This window comes from Phaenicophaeus curvirostris, chromosome 21 (genome assembly GCF_032191515.1).
Source record: "Phaenicophaeus curvirostris isolate KB17595 chromosome 21, BPBGC_Pcur_1.0, whole genome shotgun sequence".
NCBI lineage: Eukaryota > Metazoa > Chordata > Aves > Cuculiformes > Cuculidae > Phaenicophaeus > Phaenicophaeus curvirostris.
This window is the reverse complement of record NC_091412.1, coordinates 11,924,160-11,946,499: the sequence shown is the minus strand read 5'-3', so window position 1 is coordinate 11,946,499 and position 22,340 is coordinate 11,924,160. Positions and strand designations below refer to the sequence as shown.

At 59.2% G+C, this 22,340-nt stretch overlaps 1 protein-coding gene across 2 annotated transcripts; it reads right to left on the bottom strand.

The window, feature by feature from the left end:
- Nucleotides 1–1,932: 1,932 nt before the first annotated feature.
- SH2B2 (SH2B adaptor protein 2) lies at nucleotides 1,933–22,115 on the bottom strand. 2 transcript variants are annotated; one of them, XM_069873847.1, is made up of 10 exons: nucleotides 22,044–22,115; nucleotides 21,227–21,352; nucleotides 12,828–13,714; nucleotides 10,902–11,003; nucleotides 7,323–7,414; nucleotides 5,558–5,652; nucleotides 4,817–4,999; nucleotides 4,502–4,695; nucleotides 3,653–3,824; nucleotides 1,933–3,328 (listed from the first exon to the last, which is right to left on the bottom strand). In XM_069873847.1, exons 3-10 carry the CDS (start codon nucleotides 13,689–13,691, stop codon nucleotides 3,018–3,020), a joined length of 2,013 nt encoding a protein of 670 aa, XP_069729948.1. In that variant the 5' UTR covers nucleotides 13,692–13,714; nucleotides 21,227–21,352; nucleotides 22,044–22,115; the 3' UTR covers nucleotides 1,933–3,017. The 2 variants fall into 2 exon arrangements, with proteins under 2 accessions (XP_069729948.1, XP_069729949.1); XM_069873848.1 differs by having other exon boundaries at nucleotides 1,933–3,325.
- Nucleotides 22,116–22,340: the final 225 nt, after the last annotated feature.

Sequence of the window (22,340 nt, the reverse complement as noted above, 5' to 3'; positions counted from 1 at the left end):
GGTTCAGCCCTCTGTTTACAAAAGACGGTTCAAGCCCTGCGAAGGTTGCTATGGAAATCGTAGCAGTTTATGCCTCGTGTTTGTCTTACAACCCGATTTGTAAAAGAGCGGTGTGAATCTGGGCTTGGCTGCATTCCCAGCTGGCCGTGCTGGCCCTGGAAGGCGTCCTTGCAGTCGCAGCCCTGACCGGAGCCGTGCAAACAGCCTTCCCTGTGCTGGCTCCCAGCTTGTGAGCTCCCGGGCCTGCAGCTCTCCCGGCCTTCGGTCCTCTTCATCCCACCAGGACAGAAACAGGCAGTGCCAGCCCCTGCTCAGCCCTGCCAGGCAGGCACCCGCTCTGTCTTCGGGCGCTGGGGCACGTACAAAACTCATCCAGTGCCCACAAGGGGAAGGCAGAAGGGCAGCCGAGCCCACAGCCATCGCAACAGCCCGAGGGCTGCAGGGAGCAGCCAGGCAGCTTAGTTCTCTTGCCCAAAGCGTGGCTAGGGCCAGCCACAGCTCGCAGCCTTGGGCAGCTGCCTGTCATCCAGCAGATCCCACGGAAACTGCGTGGGGAAAGAGACCTGGCAGCATCGCGCTCTCAAACTCATGTCTAGGGAATTAGTGCAGACTCGTGATGCATTATGTGCATGTTACTTTCTGGGAAGAGGGGACGTTACCTGGGTCATAAAAAAAAAAGGAAGTATTTCTTCATGCCGTTAAAAACTACAAAGCTCATGGGATCAGAGCGCTGGGATCCAGCAGGACTGGGCTGACTGGGGCAGGGGATTTGCATTTGAACAAGGACGTGCTTTCATGGCTCAGTGCAAACCAAACAAAATCCAGCTTCCTGAGCCGTGTCAAAGCAGCTCGTTTATGTTTCGGAGCAAAGGCATTTTGAGGGGTTTTCCTACTGCAGGGATCCTTCTGGAAGCACCGTGAGCCTTTGCTGCGTCTGGCAGGCAGGAGCAGCCGTGGGCAGCTTCAGCCGTGGGAGGCTGTGCTGCTGAAATCCCTTCCCATCTTCGCCCCGCGCAGAGGACGTCGCTGGCACAGGATCCAGCCCAGCCCACACGCCGAGGCTGCTTTCCCCTCATTTCACTGCCAGGGCCCTGCATCCTCTGCCCCTGCCCTCCCAGGAATCCTCTGAAAGGAAAGAAAAGCACATTTTACAGCAAGACTAATACCATAATTAGTCGATTTGCTAATGCGCCAAGGTGTGAAGAGCTGACGGCGAGGCAGGAGGAGCAGCTGTCCTGCCGGCACAGCCCATGAGCAGGCGGTGGAGTTGTTGGTACTGAGGGGCCGTCGCCTCCCCAGCTCTCTGGGAACGGTTAACAGGCTCTGGAGGCTTCTGGGGAGGGAATGCTTTTGTGAATGGCTCACGACACAACCATGTCCTGATGACAGAGCTGAGCAGCTCCCTCCACCCCCTAAAGCCACGTGTGAGCTGTGTCTGGAGCCGTGTCTGTCACGGCGCCTCGCTGCGACAGCGCAGTCTGGGACGGCGTTCCCGGGGATCCTCGGCAAAGAGAGCATCGAGAGAGACGAGCAATGGCAGAGTGCGAGGCGCAGCTGCCAGGAGACAAAGGCAGAGGAGGGGGCACCAGGACGGGGCTGCTAGGAGTTGCCCGGCCTGTGGGGAGCCAGGGCCGTCTGCCCTGCCCAGGGCTGCTCGCTCAGGTTCCACCTCACACCAGTGACAGACCAGACAACGAAAAAAACAGCCTGGGAGGAGAGGAAACGCTGCCCTGGGTGGCCCGGACACATCCTCCAGTGGGAAAACCACCCCCCTCCTCCCTCCTCTGCACACTCTGTGGGGCAGAGGCAGCCTGAGCCCAGCCCAGCCGCCTCCAGAGAGCAACAAGAGTCCCCACACGTGCGACATCACAGCATCCTCCCTCTTTCTCTTTTTTCCCCCCAAATCCAGCAAAGCCCCAGGCTCACGTGCTGTCCTTTTTCAAGTGGTTTTATTTTAAAACCAGAACTCAAATTTCCCATTTGTTTCACAAAGCTGTTTGGTTTTTTTTTAAATAAAAGTATTTTATTCTACAGAACAGTAAACTCTTCCACTCTTCCCTATTTACAAATAAACATTTTTGCTTGCAGCTCATTGCTTCCCCCTCCTTTTCCCATCCCTGAAGGTGACAAATCAGCCAATGCCTGCAGAGCTGTGAGGCAGCGCTTCCACCTGGCCTGCTGGGACCACAGTGGAGAACACAGGTGACAATGTCTGTGCTGCACCCAGGAGTTCCCCCTCATTCACTGTGTGCGTGAAGGAAGCAGATCCAAGTTAAACCCATCGACCAAGAGCATTTGGACTCTGGTTGGTGCATGGGCTGCTCTGAGCTGAGTTTCAGCTCCTTCAGGAAGGAGAAATGCCTCCAGGGGTACATCAAGGAGAGGAGGGATAAACAGACAGGAAGGGCAGGACAGCAGGAAAACCTTTCCTCAAATGTGATGCATTAAGCTTTGGAAAATACCTTCTCCTGGCAGAGGGTGAAACGTGTGTCCCAGCGGGAGCCTGAAGGCAGCCTGGACAAATCCTCGTGCCGCTGCAGCAGGGCGCTCAGGCGCACGGATCAAAGCCTCCCCGAGGGGTCTGCTCTTTCCCTGCCATCCTGAGACGACAGAGCCCCTCGGCCACGGTGCCAGAAGGGCTCTCACCCCAGAGCGGATGTGCCGAGGTGCTTTGGCTGGAGGAACGAGGCCATCGCTGCTCCGTGCCGCCATCCCAGGAGGAGCATCCCCTGGGAGCCAGGCTCAGCCCTCAGAATTCTTGGTCTGGAGGTAAAGGGATGAGGCTGCAAACTCCAAAATGGCACTGATGCTTTCAGCCCACCAAACCCAGCACGGCTGCAACCTCGGTGCTGGCCCCGGGTCCAGGTGGGTCATCGCCTTCCCCTCAGGTGGCTCCGGCAGCGGCAGGGAGTGAGGACACCCCGGCCAGGTTGCTGGTGGTGGCAGGAGGACGCGGTGAGGCCGGGGCAGCAGTGAGGGGTGCTTCCCCCGCCATCCTCTCCCTGGGCATGGAGGGCTCAGTAGAAGGAGTACTGGTTTTCCACGGCCCGGGTCCGGCTCCGGGCACCGTCAGCCTCGTGATAGTCCTCGGCGTTGGCGGCCGGGGGCTCCGGCCGGCGCTCGGCACTGTCGCTGCGGCTCTGGGGGCCCAGGGCGCCCTCCAGACGGTGGTAGGGAGCGGGGACGGCGGGGGCCACAGCCACCCCCTCGGCGGGCAGCGGGGCGGGTGGGACGGCGGGTGCTGAGCTGCAGAAGTAGTGCGGGGGCGGCAGGTCGATGCGGCAGCCCGGCGGCTGCGACACCAGCGCTGGTGGGGGGCCGGCATCTGCTGGGGAGAAAGGAACTTGACGCCTTCAGTGCCGACGCCTCCCTTGCTGGCACCTTCCCACGCCCACCCTTCTCCGTCCCTGACCTTGTCCTTCCCCAACCTCCTCGTCTCCCGGCAGAGCAGGATGCTCTGACCCCACAGCCAGGGACACACGGGTCCCCCTGGCGCTGCCTTCGATGGGACGATGCCCACCCTGGGGCTTCTCCAGAGCCGCACACACCGACGTGGGCAGTGGAGGAGTCCCAGGGATCAGATCCTTTTAGGTTCACACAAAACCCCAGCCCAGTCTGACCCTCCCCAGGCAGGGGCGGCCCCGGCACCTACCCGGCAGCGGGCTCTGGGCCACCACGTAGCTGCGGAGCGTGATGTCGGCCGCGCCGCCCGACTCGAGCGGGATGGGATGCGTGTGGAAGTGGCGCAGCATGTCGAAGATGGTCTGGAACCAGAGGTGCTGCACGTGGCACTGCCCGCTCTCGTTCAGCGACAGGCGGAGGTGCTGCAAGGGCAGGGGCCAGCGGGTGAGCAGGGACCGCGGGGCTGACACCCACCCTTGCAGTCAGAGGAGTCAACTCCATCAGCTGACAGGGTTTTGCTCATAAAAGGACTGGATTTTTTTCCCTGCCTGGTCCGGAGGGTCTCCCATTGCAGGATGTTTCCTGCAAAACCCCACTTGCTGCAGCCCCAGAAGTTTGTCCCCTCTCCTGGTGACCAGCACCATTCAGAAGCAGCTGGAGCAGGTGGGTGCAATCCTAGTGACACGGAAGCCCACAGCCACCAGCACTGCTTCTCGCAGGACCGGTGATAAGATCAGGCAGTTCCACCTCAACCCTGCAGCGTGCACCCTTGGGAGAAGGGACCCAGCACAAAACTACACGTGGGTTGGTTTTACCCACGTACTTTGGGACCTTGAGTGGAGCAGACGAGGGCAGGGAACGATGTGCCAGATACACCGGGGCTCCTGTCAGGTATTTGCCTTTATGCCTGTGTAGCAGGCACTGATCCAGCTAGGAAAGTGCTGGTGGGGCTGGGCAGGCTGGCGCTGGCTCCTGGGGAGCAGGGGCAGGCGGCCCCAGGGGATGCCCTGACAGGGTGCAGCTCCCCGCGGTGTCTGGGGTCACTGGGGTGCTGGGCAGGGCTGGCACTGATACCCAGGGTGAAGCAGGGCATGCTCACCTTTGCTTTCCCCTGGAAGTTGAAGGTCAGCACGTACTCCCCGGGCCGTGTTTCGCTCTGCCGGATGACGAACAAGCCGTGGCTCCGCGCTCCTCCGAAAAGCACCAGCTGAGCCGCCTTGATCCGCGAGAGAGTCCCGTGGAACCAGGGGAAGTCAGAGAGGTTGATCTCCGCCTCCGCCTTGCTGTCGTCCCCTGGCCACAGGGACAGCAGGGTTTTAGGAGCATCCCAGCACTGCCTTCTCCCAGCCCTTCCTCCTTCCCTCTGTGCATGTGCAGGATCCAGGCACTGGGGCCGCATCCTGCAGGACGGTACCTGCGAGCTGCCCACCGGTGGCGGGGGACGACTCCAGGGTCTGCAGGAAGCTCTCCAGTGGGACATGGGTGAGCAGCTCCCCCAGGGAGTCCCTGCCCCGCCCATGGGGCGCAGGGACGGCGGTGGCCGTGGCAGCATTGTGAGCGCTGGGCAGGGCACATCTGTCCGGCGGCCTGGGCACATCTGGAAGGGAATTAGTGGAGGGATGGGCTCATGGCTCAGCATCACGCAGCACCGACAGATAAGGCCAGGGGCTGCCCGGTTCAGAAGGACGCTGTGCTGGAGCATCCTGGGCTCTTGGAGACATCTTGGGGCCAGGTTACAGCTCTGCCACAGCTCCCTTTCAGCACTCCCTTTCAGCCTGCACAGGGTTTTCTTACTCCAGTATGACCAGGGTAGGGGTCATGGATGCATCTTGACCAGGGATGGAAACAGGATGGGGCTGCGCAGGCAAAAAGATGTTTGCTGGGACCCGGAGACCCCAGGGCCTGCAGACAGGGGCTTGATTTTCTGCATGCATCAGGATGGATGGGAGCAATGCTGATGTCTTCATCAAAGCGGGGGCCATCTCCTTGGGGTGGGGGCAAGCAGAAGGAAGAGGAAAGGAAGATGCATCCTCACAGACACCCACTTCAGGCTTCCTCCCTTTCTCACTGGTGGGATCTGGTCCCCTGAGCCCTGCACTGGCATCCCGAGGCGCTCACCCCCACAGTGGGTGTCTTCCCAGACGCGGGTCCTTACCGTCAGCCAGGAACTCACAGCTGCAGGAGGACACCCGGCCCGGCAGACACGCTCCCTGTGCGCAGGATGCCAGCTCGATGTCATCCCCGCTGTCCCTGGGGGAAAGCACAGAGCAGATGGTCACGATCCTGCTGCCAGGCTGCAGAGACGGGCACACGTGGCCCCTCTGCTCATGGGCATGCGGCGGGGACTCGACCAAACGAAATCCCAGCTGTGATCTGAAGCGCATCCCAAGGCTCCTCGCTTCCTCCCAGAGGGATGAAAGCACCCGCAGCACTGAGAGTTGGAGCAGCTGGCAAAACACCAGGGCTTTTAGGGGTGAGAAGCCAGTGTGGGGGGATTGAATCCCCAAAAGCCTTTCTGACCTGGGTGACCCGGGCTGGGCTCGCTGCAGTGTTTTGCTGCAACCTTGTTGGTTTGGCTGTCAATGCTTTGCTTTGCAAGACATCCCCGTGCACGTGCACACTCCCACCACCAACTTCCACCTCAAAGCGCTTTCACTTTCACCCTCCGCAACGGGAATTACCGACCCAGAGGAATGACGTCCCCAAAACACACCGAAACCCAAGCCAGGAGGCCCAGAGCAAGAACAGCGGGTGGGAGCTGAGCAGGGGGGCTGCAGCAGCACAGTCCCCATGGAGAGCATCCCGCTGCCCCACGCTGCTGTGCCCTCCTGCACCCTTCTAGCGCAAGCCCTCCCGCTGGCTCCACAGTCTATTTTTATCCCAGCGCTGCCCATGGCGCTCGGCTGCTCTTGCTTAACGATGGCCACGCGGGCGCAGGCAGCGAGGAAGCTGCATTAGTGGTAACGGCTCACGAGGGAGCTGCTGAATTATTTAGCGGCCAATAAGTGAATCAGCCATTGGGAGCCATTCAGCTGCAGCCGCCTAAAAACAAGAAGGGAGGGAGGAAACCCAAACCAGCAGCGCTCTGCAGAAAAGCCGTTGTTGGGCGCTCCGACAGCAGCTCCCGCACGCAGCCCTTGGCAAGAGCATCAGGAACTGATTGAAAATTCGTTCTTGGCACCAAGTGTGTGTCAGTGTATTAAACAGCTCATTATTATTTGCTCTGGAGTTCATTATTATTTGCTTTACAGTCACGTCCGGAGGCCAAAGTGGGACTGTGCTGGGTGCTAAGCAAACATAAAAGGCTGGGCGGCTGCCGGCGGCGCGAGGGGCTGGCGCAGGGCTCCGGCAGCTCCTGCAGCAGCGCGAGGTGAGCACGGCAGCGGCGCTTGGCTCCAGCTGGAAAACCAGCCCTGAAGCACGCACTGGGAGAAAAAGGGCCCTGTTTCCAAGCCTCACTTCTGCCAGCAGCCCAGCCCCAGCATCGCTTCTCGAGTTATATATTTTACATAGCAGCAGAAGGAGCTGAAGGAGCACGGATCTGCAGTCCATCAGTGCAGCCTCCCTGCGAGTCGTAGCCTCCTCCGTGACCAGCTCTGCAGCACCACACTGCATCTCTTGAGCAGAATGGGGGCACAGGCAGCCTGGGGGCAGCTGGAGCTTCTCCAGGCCACTGTTCCCAGTTTGCTTGAGGTTTTTGCCTCTGCCAGCTTGGGCACCTTGGGTGAGCAAGCAGGCAGTGCCCTTTGCGGCCGCACCTCTGGCACGTGCAGGCTGCTAACGTCACCTCCAGGCTTCCGCTGACACCAGTTAGGGGCTTTCTCTAACACCCCAGGTGCCGAAGTTGCCCTGGGGTAACGATCCGTGCTCCGGATGAGTCCCCCCCGCAGCGCTGAGCCCGGCCCCGCACAGCACCTTACCCGGGGTCGATGCAGTCCTGGATATCTGCCACCCAGGAGTGTTTCTGCAGGGAGTCGATGGTCTCCAGGATGTACTCAGCCCCGTTCTCCACCTGCAGGTGACGTGGGACAATGTCAGGCTGCGGTCCCCGTGCCCCCCATGGGGTACAGCAACCCCATAACCCAGGACCCCCAAGTCACCCGCTGCTGCTAAGCGATGCCTCAGCTCAACGGGAGAGGGGATACCCCCATCCCACCCCAGGGATGCTGGGGGGTGACCCACAGGGATGCCCTGACGTATCCAAGAGTGACAAGACCTAGGGCTTGGAGAACAACCCCTGCTGTTATCAGCAAACCACAGCTTTTTTTACAGCCTCCAAAGCAAAACCAGTGCCATCAGAGGCGCACGGCACCAAGCACCAGCGCAAACAGCATCCCTCGCTTCTGGGGTGCCTCAGTGTCCCCCAGACACTAGCTCTGCACAGGCAGAGTGGGAACTGTGCTCCCTCTCACTGCCCCAGAATCTTTCCAGACCCCTAAACCCAGGAGTTTAAACCCCCTCCTCTGTCACCTTTTCTGCCTGCTGGCCCACAAGGCTTCCGATTTCTGTTTGCAGCAGGGTGGGAGAGAAACCCACTTTAACAAGGGGAAAAACTAAATCACCAGTATGCAAAACAGCCACTGAAATAGCAAACCCAAAGGAGCTGGGTCCTTCTGGGGCCGGGGGGGACCCAGGAGCCCCAGCACAGCCACGGGCAGCAGGGCAGAGCTCTCAGACGCCACCCCACGCGATGCTGCAGGTCTCCCCACATCCCCTACAGTTTGTTCCTGAGCTGGCAAGGCAGCCCTGGCTATGGGAGGTATCGCATCGACAGCTGAGACAGCCTCCTTGCTAATTAAATTAATCACAAACAACTGAATCAGTGTCCTGTAAATAAGCAGGGTCTGCCCCGAGCGGTGCCCAGCGTCCTCGTGCACTGCGGCCCGGGCTGCACAGCGGCCACCCTGCCCCGAGCAGAGGTGGGGAGGAGCAGCAGAGATCCCCCAGTTTCATTTAACTGGAGCAAAGGAGCCTCCCTGGCTTTCCGAGGGCAACGCGTGACGCTGGCGTGGGAGCTGGGGCTGTTCTCTCACGCAGAGCCTGACAGCGAGCGGAGTGCACGTGAGGCTGGGATATTTTGCAAGTGTCTGCTTGTGCAATGGAAAAAAATCTCACGTGCTGGGTGTCTGAGGGCAGGGGACGTGCTGCCTGCTGAATTTTAGGCAATTTGGCAGAAACTATTGCAGCGTGGCCTCGCTGACCAAGGCAGGGGCTTTCCCATCCACTGTAACCATGCTGGGTGCGAAGGCAGAGATCGGGCTCCGCGTCGACTCCGGATACGGAAAGGCAGAGGAAAAGCCATGGAAGCATCTCATCTGCACCCCAGCTTTGAGGAGAGCTTCGCCCCTCTGCGAGTCCAGGCAGCAAACGGGGAATGGAAGAGAGCAGCAAGAAGACATCCCAGCAAGAAGAGCCTGGGCAGAAAATGAACTATAAAGAATAAAGGATGGGGAACAGAGGAGAACAATCCTGCGCTGACAGCCGGGAGAGCAGGGCAGGGGCTGGAGCAGCAGGAGGCTGGAGCAGGAGAGGGGCTCAGTGCCATTCACCCAAAGACCGATTGTGATCGATTAACCCCACGCAGGGTAAGCTCCCCGGCAGCAGGAGGGTCCATCAGGCATTCTCAGACCAGCAGGTCCGGAGCGTTCCCCGCGGGAATTGCTTTGGACACTGAGGGGACACTCCAGCAAGCAGGGTAGCAAGATGGGGATGAGATGAAACTTGTAGGGGGGAATCTAGAAAATGGGATCAGAAGTAATCGATGAGCCACATCCCAAGAGTGGCTATTGATGATTAACGGGTTATCGATGGTCACAGCTAAGGGACATGCTCAGAAGCTCCTTCGGATCAAGGGCTCTCTCTGTGCGTGCTGCTCTCCAGCAATGACTGAATAGTACAAAAGAAAAGAGAAGATGCCTAATCAATTCATGGATGACACCACATCACAAGGGTGTTGGAGGGTGAGGAGAGAATTCAAATGAACTCATGGAAGCTGAGAAATGTTTGGCAGAAGAAAAAGCCCAGAGCAGCCTCCAGCTCAAGGTCACACCGATCACCACGGGAGTCTGGGCTTGGGAACCGTGACTTCAGAGCAGTTCTGCAAAAAGCATCGAGGGGTTGCACCAGCCCACAATCTGCGTGACTCAACATCGTCATCAGGGTACGGAGAAAGCAACTGGATCAACTTGGGCTGAGTTAAGAGGAAGCAGAAAAGAGAAGCAACCAAGGGAGAAGCAATCCTTCCCATCCACTTCTGGCCATGGCACCACATACATTTTGGGTACAGTGTCTCCAGGGCCCACAAGAAAACTGGGGAGGACCTTGGGCTGGTCAGTCTGGAGAGAAGACAGCACGAGGTTGGTCTTTAAGGCACAGAAGACAACAGCAGAATAAGTCTCCATGTCCGTGCAGACACTGGCTGCAGCAGAGGCTGAACAGCAAGAAGCACCTGGGGCAGGGGCGATGCCCTGGAGGAGGCTGCCAGAAGAAGGACCCTTACAAGGAGCCCGGTTTGGTGGGGAGAGATTTCCCCCAGGATGCGTGCTGGAGCCAGATGGGCTACCAGGCACAGGGGCTTTCATGAAGCCAGTCTAAGTTTTTTTCCCTCCTCTGCTTTCAGTTTTCTAAGTTTTTAAGCAGGTTCATTCAGCTGGGAAGCTCAGTCTCTACACTCTGCCTGTGCCACACACTTTTAGGGAGAAGCAGCAGGGAGAGTGGTGTTTTTTTAGCAGAGGTAGGACACAGAAATCCTCAAAACACTGCTCTCCCCCCAAGTACATGTGCTACCTCCCAGCCAAACACGTCCAGGGTCTCTGATGGAGAGCACGAGTCCATCAGCCCAAGCAGAGAGGCAGAACCACATCAGCTGGAGAGAAACCCCACCTGCAGCGACACATCCATCATCCCAGCAGCACGCTGCACCCCAAGCCACGACCCTGCGAAATTCAGCCCCATGCTGCTGTGACCCCTGCTGCCTTTCGGCGGAGCAGGAGGATGCATTAAGCTAATTAATTGCATTATATGGAAAACGCTTTCTGGAGAGAGAGAGATGTTCACTTTGGTGCCCCCAGATTCATGTGGGGGGTTGATCCCCAGGGCCTGTGTCAATGAAACGGTCACCCTGTGGCCCCGATCCGGGGCAGCGGCAGTCGCAGAACTGCAGGCGGCCACGCCAAAGAGCACTCCCTGTGCAGGCTGCCTCTGGACACCAATTTAACCCATCTCCTGGAGACATGGAGAAGCACAGCCCCTTGGTGAAAGCCAGACAAACAGCTCTGTCCCCAGATACCCAGGCATCAGGTGGAGGTTGCATCATGTTATGGAGGGGCACAACCCAGGGAGGAGAGGCAGGGATCCCAAGGGGAGCATTAACGCCGTTGGCATCTCTGAAAACCAAGGCAGCAGCCCCTGGGGCGACTGAGTATCCCCGCAGCGAAGGCTGGAAGCAGGCACAGATGGGGTCCCCATCAGGACAGACCCCGCTGCTGCCCCGTTCTCACCTTCAGGACGAAGGTGTTGTCCTTGTCAGGCATCTCCAAGGGCATGGTGGTGCGGACCTCGATGATGGCCGAGAGTGGGATGCTCACCTTGGGCTTGGAAGCCTGGGAAAAGGAAAAAAAAAAAACAAACATGTAAAGAAATCAATAAATTAAAAACAGTCGCTCAATCAAATCAAATCCTCCCAGGGGACAACGCAGCACGGCTCTCCGAGAGGCAGGATCGCGGCTCAGCCTGCACCGTTATTACGCGGCGGGGAGAACATTGATTTCCCTCATGTGCCTGATAACTCCCAGCTCTTTTAATTAAAGCGAGAGGAGGCCCTGTGGAAGAGAGGAGGTTACTGCATTTAAGTGCCAGACCCTCCTCTCTCCCGCACAGGCTGCTGTGCCAGGGCCACTCGTTCCTCTCCGTTTCAGACCCTCTCCTGAAGGAGCCGCGAGAGCGGTGTGGCCTGACGGGGATGGTTCGATGCGGGAAGCAGCCTGGGAAGGTGCCCATTACCCCAGCACAGGAGCAGCATCTCAGCCGAGCAGCTACAATGCAGCAGCTTTCACCGTGCAGGGAATTTTAATTACATTAAAATAAAGAAAAATTAATTCCAAACCCCCAGCACCCACAGCCTCAGGAGGGGGCAGGAGCCGGCACCTCCTGCTCGCGGTCTCCGCTGAGCAACAAATTCCCTAGATATTTGTTTTAATTATAACGAATTCCTGTCAAGGAGCCCCGGGGCTGCTCTGGACTCGGAGCATCGAGGCTGTGGGAAGCAGGGATGTGACTCTGTCACCAAGACCTGCGCCTGGTGCCCTGGGTGGGATGAGGCAGCGGGTTCAGTTCCCATTTTTGGGGAAAATGAATATAAATCCAAGACAGAACAGGAACTGCTTTTTCCCCTCTGGGACATTCCGTTCCTGTCAGCCCCAGCGCTGCCTCCAGATGCATCTCGGGGAGCAGAGCTCAACCCTGCCCCGAGGAACTTTCCCATCTTGGGGTTTGAATAGGAGAAGGTCAGAAAGGAGGAAAGAAAACAAGGCGTTAATTCAGCGGTGAGACAAAGAAGGTCTTCTGCAGGAGGGCCCCTTCCTTTAAAGACATGACTGCAGTTTTTGTAGGGCCTACACAAAACCAGAGCAGTGGTTGCTGGAGTGCGAAGCCACCCTCCAGCTGTGCCAGCCTGGTGCCACTTTTACAGCGGAATCATTTGCCTGATGGAAAGCCAAATGGGATGAGGGCAGGAAGATGTAAACCAAGATAGGTCGTGATTATACAGAAGTGCAGACAATGTTCATAAAGTTGCCATAAGATAATTTAAAAATTGATTTTTAAAGGCAAATCAAGATACTGAAAAAACCCCAAAACTCTGTTATGGGAAATCTCTCAAATGTTTTTAAAGCAGCAGTTGTTCCATTATAACCGAGTTTATGGCCCTGTGGTGTGGCCGACTCCCCACCCACCACCTTCACCACACCGGCTCTGTGCGCACCGCGGAGGCGGCGGTTTCCTTCCAGCCGCTGTCTGCGGTCCCTGGGCTGACGAAGCGCCCAGAGCCGGCTACGAGCGACGCGCGGCAGCCGTGGCGGAGCTGAGCCGCTCCAAGAGATGTATTTGAGATCAAACTCCTCCTTTATCTTTTACAGACTGCCGATATTTACAGGCCAAGGGACCAGGCAGAGGCTTCAGCATCTCTCCCAGGGCTGCAGGGGAAGGAGGAGGCTTTGCCACAGTGAACGGCAGTGACCGGGGTCTGCAGGTGGGATGGGGTTCAGTCACGTTGTCCCCTCCATTCGCAGCTCGGCCACCCAGCACCAAACGCCCCTCTGGACCAGAGCTGGATTTCACCCCAGCTCAGCAGTGGAAATAAAAAAATGTCAAAGCTCAACTGCTGCTCAAATTTCTCATTAAAACAGAGGAGCAAAGCCAGGACTTACCTTTGGGGGCACATAGAACTCGAGGAGGAACCTCTCCCCTTCCACCTTCACCGCTTTCCGGAGCAGGAGGCGGCACTTCTGCCACTGTGAGCTCCCCACACAGTTTGTGTCATCGGCCACCATGTAGCGCAGCGTCCCCTCCCTCTGGATGTCCACCAGCTCCACCTTGGAGGAGGGCACCTTGGACAGGCGCAGCTTGTGGGTCCATTTCTCCCGTGGGTCACCAGGCTCCTTGCCCGCTCCGGCCGGCCACGGCTCCCTCTCAGCTCTCCGGCCACCCGGGGCAGCCTCAGCGCCCGGCTCCGGAGAGGATTTGCGGTGCCACATCTCCTTCATACCGTCCACCACGCACAAGCTCATGTTCCTCAAGGAGAAGCCTTTCTTGAACTTGGGCTTGGTGGCAGCGTGGATGGAGACGTCCTCCGAGCTGCGGGACTGGCCGTAGGAGGACACCTTGCAGGCCTGCGCCTGCTGCGCTGGGCTCAGGTACCGCCCGGCTCCCAGCGGGGCGTCCATGCTGTCCAGGGACTCGGTGGACGTCTCCTCCTTCCTCGGGGCCACCTCCCGCCCGTAGGGGACGTGGCAGTTCTGCAGCCCCACGAAGGGCACGATGTTGTACTTGGTGGGGGAGTCGGACACGAACACCCGGCTGACCTCCAGGCTGAAGATGTCCAGGAAGTTGGCAGCAAAATGGTGGGAGAAGGAGGTCTCCGCGCCGGGGGTGTCGTAGTGGGGGTTCTCCTTCAGGAACTGGCAGAACTTCTGCGCGAAGTCGACGGCGGCCGCCTGGGCGTGCAGCTCGCAGAACTCCCTCCAGTCGGGGAGCGGGGAGGAGGGCTCCTGGCACAGGGCATCGCCGTTCATGTTTGCCCCATTCCACCTGCCGGCTGCGAGAGAAAGGGACAGCGTGAGCGCGGGCATGGACATGGGCAAGGACGCCCAGGAGGAATGGAGGTTCCCCCCCGCCACGATAGAGCAGCAGGTTTGCAGCCCCAGAGCAAAGGGAAACGCCACGGGAAAGCACCTGCGCTCCATTCCCTCTCCACCTCACATGCTGGGAAAAATCCTGGCCCCTGCAGCAGCCATAAATTGTACTTATTTTATGATTATGACCACGCAAAAGTGTTATTGATTTCTCATAAAACCACGAAGGAGTCCCTGACCAGAGGAACCCAGAGGGATTTGCCCTCAGGACTTCTCTTGCCCGTGCACCCTGCCTGAGCAGGACAGCAGCTCTCCCTGCAGGTGAGGGAGAGCTGCCCATTCCCAGGATTTAGAGCCCAGACCCCCCAGCCCAGTGACACCTCAGCTGTTCTCATGTCCCCCTGCTGCGGCTGAGCCCTCCTTGCCCGCTCACATCTCCCTCAGACCCAGCTGAGCTGCTGGAGGAGCTCAGCCCTTGCCCCTCACCTTCCGTGCTGAGCATCAGCCACCGAGGTGGAACAGGTAACCCAGGACAGGTCCTCGGCAGAGGCCCATGAGGAGGTAGGGTACAGGGGAGAAAAAAAGCAGCCAGACCCAGGAACCTACCACAAGTTGAAGGGAGCTGAGGACCAGACCCCTGTGCCCACGGGGAGGCACCACGTTGCCCAACCTCCACGTTGCTCCCTCTCCCTCGGGACTCGCAGGGACACGTGTGCATCTCTGCCTTTACACTACCCTTCCCAAACCTCTGCCTGGCTTTGGGTGGCTTCGAACACATCCCTGGGGAGAGCCCAACAAGGATCGCATCTCAGAAACCATCTCCCAGTGCCAAGAGTGTGTGTGTCTGTTGGCGACGGAGAGCCATGCCCAGCACGTCCCAAACACGTCCGTGTGTCCAGACACTCCTCGCTCCTCCCCGAGGGCAGTGGTTCATCCACCTCAGCCGCTCAAACGCTGCGCCCAGGGGTGTCCGAGGCTGCCAGGCTCCAGACCTGGCATCTGACAGCAGGGATGGTGCCTGGGGAGACAGGCTTCTGGGAGGAAGGTCACTGCCCCCCCTGGATTTTGCTCTCTCCATTCACAGAGCAGTGCTTTTCTGGCAAGAGATTGCTCCCGCTAATAAATCACACGCAGGAACCCGCCAGCAGCTCACATCGCCAATAATTAATTGCTGCTCAGATGAATTGCACAGGCCAGGGGACTGGGACAAGCACTGGGACTGGGTAACCCGCTCCTCATCCTCCAGCCCCGGCCGCCTTGGCCACCAGAGCCCAGGCAGGACCAAGCCCGGAGGCTGCGATCTGCAGCAGCAGCCGGTTGCCATTTCCCCAGCCCATCCCTATGGAGACGAGACGCTGCATGACCTGCCAGCAGGAAACATCGAGCTCTCTGGGAACATCTCCAACCCAGGGAGCAGCTCTCAAACCCCCTCAGACAGAAACTCACTCGGGCAACAAAAGCGCTCAATGGGAAGAGAAACCCCGAGTTGCTTGAGAGCCAGAACCAGGGGATTTTGGCTCCTCTGCCGCCTCACAAAAACCCACACAGCTTTTCCCTAGGCAGCATCTCTGCCCCATGCATGTGGCATCTTCCCACTTCCAAGACAGGGATGCTGCTCGGTGTCCCAGCTGTGCCAGGGACGCAGTGAGGACATCGGGGACTCACGCAGCACCGGCACCGCTCCCTGGCACAGCTCCCGTCCCTGCAGACCCCCGGCATCGCAGGGCTTCCCCGAGACCCAAGCAGGTCCTGCTCACAGGGATCCATGCCAGCTTGGAAAAAAACCCATCCCTGCAGCTTAGGAGCAGCGTCTGGATTTCCCCAAGAGACAGTGGGGAAGCAGAAGAAAATGCAAAGCTGTGTTACCTGCCAGCAAACACAATTCCAACTCATCCATCACCAAGCAGAGAATTCAAAGGCTCAGCTTATGGCAGCAGCTACTGCCCTTGGCTTTAGAATTCCCAGCCCCGGCTCCCCGCCACACTGAGCCCCAGGCCAGGAGCCTTTGGGCTAAGGGAGGAAAAGGCAGGAAAAGGATTCCCTGCTGATCCAGGCGGGCACGGTGAGAGCAAGGGATGGGGGAGGATGCAAAGGGAAAAGTGCAGAAAGGGACTTCAGGGAGAAGAGAAAGCCCTGCAGCGGTGGGTTTAATTGCATGGCCCAGAAGGGAGCAGCTCAGCACTGAGCCTGGGGCTGGTGTCCCCACCCCTCAGGTGCTGGGAAAACGCTTCTCCCCATCCATCTCTCCAGGAGGGACCAGAGCTATGGAGCAGGGCACCAGAGAGATGGCGAGCCAGGATACGTCAGACACTGAGAAATCAAGGGAAGAAATAACAGGCACTTCAGAAAACATAAAGCCCCAAACAAAAAGCCTCACCATGCACACTCTGCAGACAGGCTCAGGCGTGGAAATGTGCACACAGAGGCATCACAGCATCTCCCTTTCATCTGCACGGGGATGACAGACTTTAAAAGGCCAATTTATAAAAGTGAAGCCTCGAGGAGAGGCATCTGGCAGGTCTGAGGCAGTTGGGGGATTGCTGCATGTCCAACCCCCCTGCTCACCGCAGGTCCATCACAGCCCAGCCAGGACCCACAGCAGAGCCTGGGAGCAGCTCCTCCCTCCCAGGACCACAGAGCCACCACCTCCCCGGCTCATCCACATCCACCTGATTTCAGCAGAAAGCAGGCTCCCAATTATTGGTGCAGATTTACCTTTTATCCCGGTGTCTCCGCTTCCCTCTATGCTAACAGCACTGCCCCACTTCTCGAAATAACTTATCATGCCACCGACAGCATCCCCGGGCAGAGCGGTGGAAACAGAGATGAAAATAAGCGCGAGATGAAAATAAGCAGCAAATCTGCTCTCACTTTTTGGAAAGCAAGGGCCATCCCCAGCTCACCAAGGGTCACAGCATGGAGCCAGAGCCCTCGGGAGATGCCGGCTGCCAACACCAGACCTGGCTCGGGGGCCACAGCCTGGGTTACACGAGAGCACAGACATGGCATATAAATATGGGCATATAAACTGAGGAGGTTTGGTGTCAAAGGGAAGCCACAGGGTGGCAACCAAGACATCAGGCTGGCACTAGGTTCCTGTCTCCCTGTACGAGTCTCCAAACCCCTCAGGGCTGAGTGGTGCCCGGCTGCTGCTGGCGCTTGGGAAAGCAAGGCAAGGTTTAAAAAGGAAGGCAAAAATAAAGGATTTCTGGGGATCGGCCAAGAGAAACCCAGGCTGCAATCGCTGGTGAGCGCCAGCCAGCCGCTGGCAGCGGTGTCACGGCAGTCGCTCCCAATAAGCTGTGCTGCTGCGCACGGGGACGCATGTCAGCACACACAAGGAGAAAGATCTGAAAGTTGAAGTAAACTACTGACCTCAAGAAGAAACGAAATTTAAACTGTCGGCCCAAGCGCAAGAGACCATGAATAAAGAGTCTCTGGTGAAGCTGGAGTCCAGGAGCAGCGACAAAGCCACTGGCATTTGCTGAACCAGAGCCGTGGGGAGGAACCAACATCTAATGAGGTGTTAATAACCCGAACGCACAACACTGGTCATGAGATAGCCAGGACAGCCAGCCCAGCGCCCGCGCCAGGGCTTTATTTAAGGAAACAACCCTAATAAAGAAATGTTTCCCTTCCGCCCGGTGCAGTGCAGCCAACGGAGCCGAGATCCAATGGGAACAGATGCCGAACAACAGAGGCTGCGAAGGGCATGGCTGAACCTCTCATCCTGTGTGGGGAAGCTCACGGGACGAGCACGCGCCCAGCCGGGAGTGGGGAACGGCAGGAGAGAAGGATGAGGCTGCACAAGGCGCGCGGTGAAGTCCTGGCTCGCGGGGAAGGGGTCTCAGCTTGGCCCTGGCCGCCCCTGGCCAGGACGTTGCTTGGTTTCCAGCAAGATCGATGCCACTCAAAGCCCTGGCCACTGATCCCAGGGAATGACGTGAGGAAACCCAGGCACCTGCTCCCCCAGAAAAGCGCCTGACCTCAGCGCGCTGGGCCGGGGAGATCCCCGAGTCACGAGCAGGGCTGGGAGCAAGGCGACACCTCTGGGGCGAGGGGAGGCTCCTGGCAGCAGCAGCCCCTCTGGCAGCTCACAGGGGAGCCTGGCACCCGCTGGCACAGCCTGGAGGCAGGGGCAAAACAGCTAAAACCAGGATGGGGAGCACCCTTGGGAATGCCGATGCAGGGTGCGTGGCACATGGGGCTCTGAGCTGCTGGCAGAAGAGAAGCAAAAGCCCATCAGCTCTGCATCCCCCATCCCTTTGGGCTGGCACAGGGAGAGCACCAGCCAGGGAGCCGACAACCCCACTTCCACAGCCGACATCTGACACACACAGAGACCAAGCACCTTCCTCCCGGGAGCTTCCTTTGCCACCTCAAGGTGCTGGAAAAGTCCCAGCTCTCAGACCCACCAAAGCTTTAAGCACACGCAGAAGCTGAGCTGAGGAAGAGAAAGCCATAGGGCGAAAACACAGAAATTCCCTGCATTCATGCGTTACACGCCCCTCCTGGTCCTCTTCCCATCCCACCACCACTTACCACCCACCACAGCCCCAGGGTGGGAGAAGCTGATTGCTCTCTGTACTCCTTGCTCCCTGTACTATTTATACCCTACAGATCTTAAATCAGACGGGCTGCCTGAATTAGATAGAAATGGAAAAAAAAAAAAATCTTTGTTCCTCTCATTTACTGTCCATCCCACTGAAATATTAATTGAACAGCATTTCGGACTCAATCTAATGGTCAAACCACCTTCCTTGAACGAGTCCCTCACTAAATGCACGCTTTGACTCCCTGCCCAGATGCACTACAGGGTCCTCCTGTCACCTGCAGCCTACAAAACATTTGTCCAGGGTGAAAAGGCTTCTTGGGTCTTTTTCCGCTGCTGCTGAGGGATTCCTCCAGCCGCAGTGGCTCTCAGAACAGTGCCCCAAACCACCCAACAGTATTGGGATGGCTGCTTTCCAGGGCAGGGTTTCAGGATGCAGGTGCTGAAGGGAGATGTCTTCAAGAGATAAAATGGGCCAGAAATGACCCCTTTCCCACCTCTTGCATCTACGAATTCCCCCAAGTTCAGCATGCGATCCCCCAGCTCTGTGTCTTGATGCCAGCATCACAGGAACGGATAATCCTGCCAATAAACCACACTGGGGGCCGCATCCTGCCCGCCCAGCGCAGCCCGAGCGCGGCTCCAGCCCTGCTGCTGCCTCACTGAACGAGACCCCAGCCCCAGCCCTGTGCTGGGGACCTGCTCCCAGCCAGGACCTGGGTGCAGGAGGGGGTACATGGACCCTCTTCTTTCCCACAGCCCAAGAGCAGACAGGCAGTGCCAGTCCCCAGCAAAAGCTGAGTTTTTCTCCATTTCCCACCATTCTGACCATACCACCAGGCTGTTTTTCTCCTTCCCCTCCAAACCCTCCCCCATTGTATATTTTGCCTCCTGTGCTGACAGCTGCTGGAAAATAAAGACAAATTAATAGACAAGATCCACTGGATCTTAGATAATCTCTTCTCCAAGTAATTCCATCCAGGTTGCAGGGAGCCCTGTGTGTGGGGCTGGAGCATCATCCGCGTCGCTCAGCATGCTGCGGGTCTGGGTGCACTGGTGAGTGATGCTGCACAAAGCATCGCTGCAACTGGGCACCAGGGATGCAGACTGGGGCTCGGAGGCAGTGTGCTGTATCGGAATATACAGCAAAGCCATCCTCCTTCAATGCCCTGAAAGAAGAACTGGATAATTCTTGAAAAAATAAAAATAAATAATAAAAACATAGAGCTTTTGGTACAGGAGGTCAGAGGCTGCTCTCATTCGGGTGCCACCTCACCTGCCTCTCTGCGGCCACAGTTTCTTGCAAAAAAGCAACCCGTCCCAAGTCTGTTTTTACCCCCCACAATAGCAGAGCCTCCCAAGAGAAGCGGCTGAAGCCCTGTCCCCAACCAAGCAATCTCACATTTCCCTCGCTAAGCCGAGATTTCCTTCCGCCCCTCAGCCCACAACAAAACCCTCCTCCTCTCGCCTTCCCACCTCTGTAAATCCCTTTGCTCCCGGCTGGGCTGTCGCTGGTGCCCACGGCAGCGGGGTGTGCGGTGTCCTGGCTGGTCGTTATACACGAAGTGCTGCCCCGGGCAGAGCCCGCCTGGCCCAGAGACGACAAACACCAGGGACGCAGCTGCCCGCTCACCACCCTGGCCGTACCTGAAACTCGGGGCTCTCCCTTTAACCAAGACCAGGTCTAGGATGCAGTTTTCCCCTTTAGCGATATCTCCTCCTCCTCTGATGGAGCCAGCTGGGACTGAATCCTGAAATCTCTGGGAGTCGGGGAGCACGGAGATCCCCCTCCCCTCTGCCAGCCTCTCCTCTCTGCTCACACAAGAGCGGAGCCCACCGAGCCAGAGAAGCCTCCAAGGCTCATCCCACCACCTCCCAGCATCCACGGGCAGGGGAACCGGCCGAGGCTGTGCCGGAGGGGAGCGATGCCAGGGGTGGCTCTGCTGGCCTCTGGGCTGGAGCAGAGCAGGGAAGGCAGCACCGCCCCACGGCGCCCCAGGCAGCCTGATTCAGCAGGAGCAGCAGATGTGCAACCATCATCGGGTTTCTCTGCCCGTGGGAAGAGGAAGAAGAGGAGGAGGAAGGGCATTAGCCAGCAACATCCTCATCTTAAAGTTATGGGTGATTTACCTCCAAGGAGGAAGGCCATGAGGAGGTTGGACAAACCTCCCTGCCATGAGGGTGCATGAGATGCTGTCCCACCAGCCCAGGAGAGGAGGTGACAGACCTGATGGTCAAGAGGAGCAGCCAGAAGAGGTAATCCTCCAGCCAAGCAACCGCAGCAGCCCTCAGCCCCAGAGGGGCTTGCACACGAGGAAGGCAGCGATTTTAACCCCAAAGCCTTGCTCAGAGCAAGGGGAGGTTCCATCCGGCAGCCTCCAGGACTGACCCGTCCCACATGATGGCACGAGGGGAACGGTTGCGTCGCGTTGTGTGAGACACTAGACACCGGCAGGCAAATCCTTCTCAAACGCACGTCAACAGGCTGGGGCACTGCTGAGGAATTACGCCACTTCTGTAGAAATAAGTTATTCCACGGCCACCCTGGGCTGTGCTGCAGCGTTACAGCAACGCGGAGCCACGGTGAAGCAACCCCAGGAATGCCAGAGGGGAGGTCAAAGAGGGCTCACGATCCCATCTCGGCACATCTCCTGGCAGCGCACGACCACCTGTCTGTGCAGACGTGACGGCCGAGGGCCCCACGGGAGCGGGGCCGAGCGCTTCAGAGGAGCCCAGGCGCTTGGGGAGCACGATCCCTGTGTAGAAGCACAACTCCAAACCCCCAGCACTGCTCCCAGCGTCCTTCTCTCCCCTTCGGCCAACAAACCAAACCAAAAGCCCCCGTGCAGGGGAGGTCTCAGCGACCCAAAGCAGCAGCAGGACCTGCCGTGGATGGTGGGCAGCACGGACAGAGCAGTTTTACCTCCTCTCCTGTTGCAGCTCGCAGGGTGCCCGAGGTGCCAGCAGCGCGGTTCCTCCGGGGCAAGCGCAGAACTTCAAACCATGAACTTCCACACCACGACGAGGGTCAAGACTGTCTCCGAGGGGCCTGGAAGGCAAAGCTTTCCCCGTCAAGCCCTCGAGCGAGCGCAGCCGTCCTCAGAGCATCCTCTCCAGGCACGTTCCCCCCGGGGCTGCGGCTGCAGGAGCCAGAAACGGGCCACGGAGGAGCCCCCTCTGCTCCCCCAGGGCCGGGCACGGGGCGGCCAGCCCGGAGCCACCCGGGGCCGCGGACACACCGGCTGCTGAACGAACGGGGGCGGCCGCAGCCCCGCAGCCCGAGCCGGCGGGGAGCAGCGTCCCGGGGGGTCCGGGGGAGCAGCGTCCCGGGGGGGGGGGGGGGGCAGGGGGAGCAGCGTCCCGGGGGGGGGGGGGGCAGGGGGAGCAGCATCCCGGGGGGGGGCCGGGGGAGCAGCATCCCCCGCCGCACACCGCAGATCCCTACCAGAGCATCACCCCACACCCCCTGCATGCCAGACCCCTACCGGAGCAACCCCCCTACCCCACACCGGAGCATCCCCCGCCCCACACCCCGGACCCCTGAGCCTCCCCCCCCACCCCCTGCCCCCCCGAGCCCCGGAGCGGAGCCCCCCCGCCGGGGAAGCGGCCGGAGCAGCTGGTGCTGCCGGGGGGAACCGGAGGGGGGGGGTGTTTGTTCACCGCCCCCTCCGCCAACAGGGAGCCCCCGGGACCCCCCTCCCCTCCGCAACCGGGACCCTCGCCGAGCCGGGGACCCTCACCGGGTGCTGCGGGTGCGATCCTCCCCCCGCCGCTGCAAACGGGGACCCTCCCCCGGCCGGGGATCCCGCTCCTACAGCACGGGGGTGCGGGAACCTCCGGGAAAACAAGGACCCCCCCCCCCCGGCCCCGGTCCCGGAGGATGCGCGCTCACCCGCCGCCGCCCCGCCCCCCGCGCTTAAAGGGCCCGCGGGCCCCGAACGGGGCGGGGGGGGCGGCCTGACGGGGCTCCCCGCGGGCCCACACCGCACCCCGCAGCCCCACTGGGCTCCCCGCATCCCTACAGGGATCCTCACGGC

Excerpts from the sequence above, each read along its gene's own strand:
- SH2B2 (XM_069873847.1), bottom strand. The coding sequence starts at position 13,691 with ATGAACGGCGATGCCCTGTGCCAGGAGCCCTCCTCCCCGCTCCCCGAC. Across the intron at positions 7,415-10,901 it reads ACAACACCTTCGTCCTGAAG|GTGGAGAACGGGGCTGAGTA; the intron begins GTGAGAACGGGG and ends CGTCACCTGCAG. Across the intron at positions 4,696-4,816 it reads CACCGGTGGGCAGCTCGCAG|GGGACGACAGCAAGGCGGAG; the intron begins GTACCGTCCTGC and ends CCCTGTGGCCAG.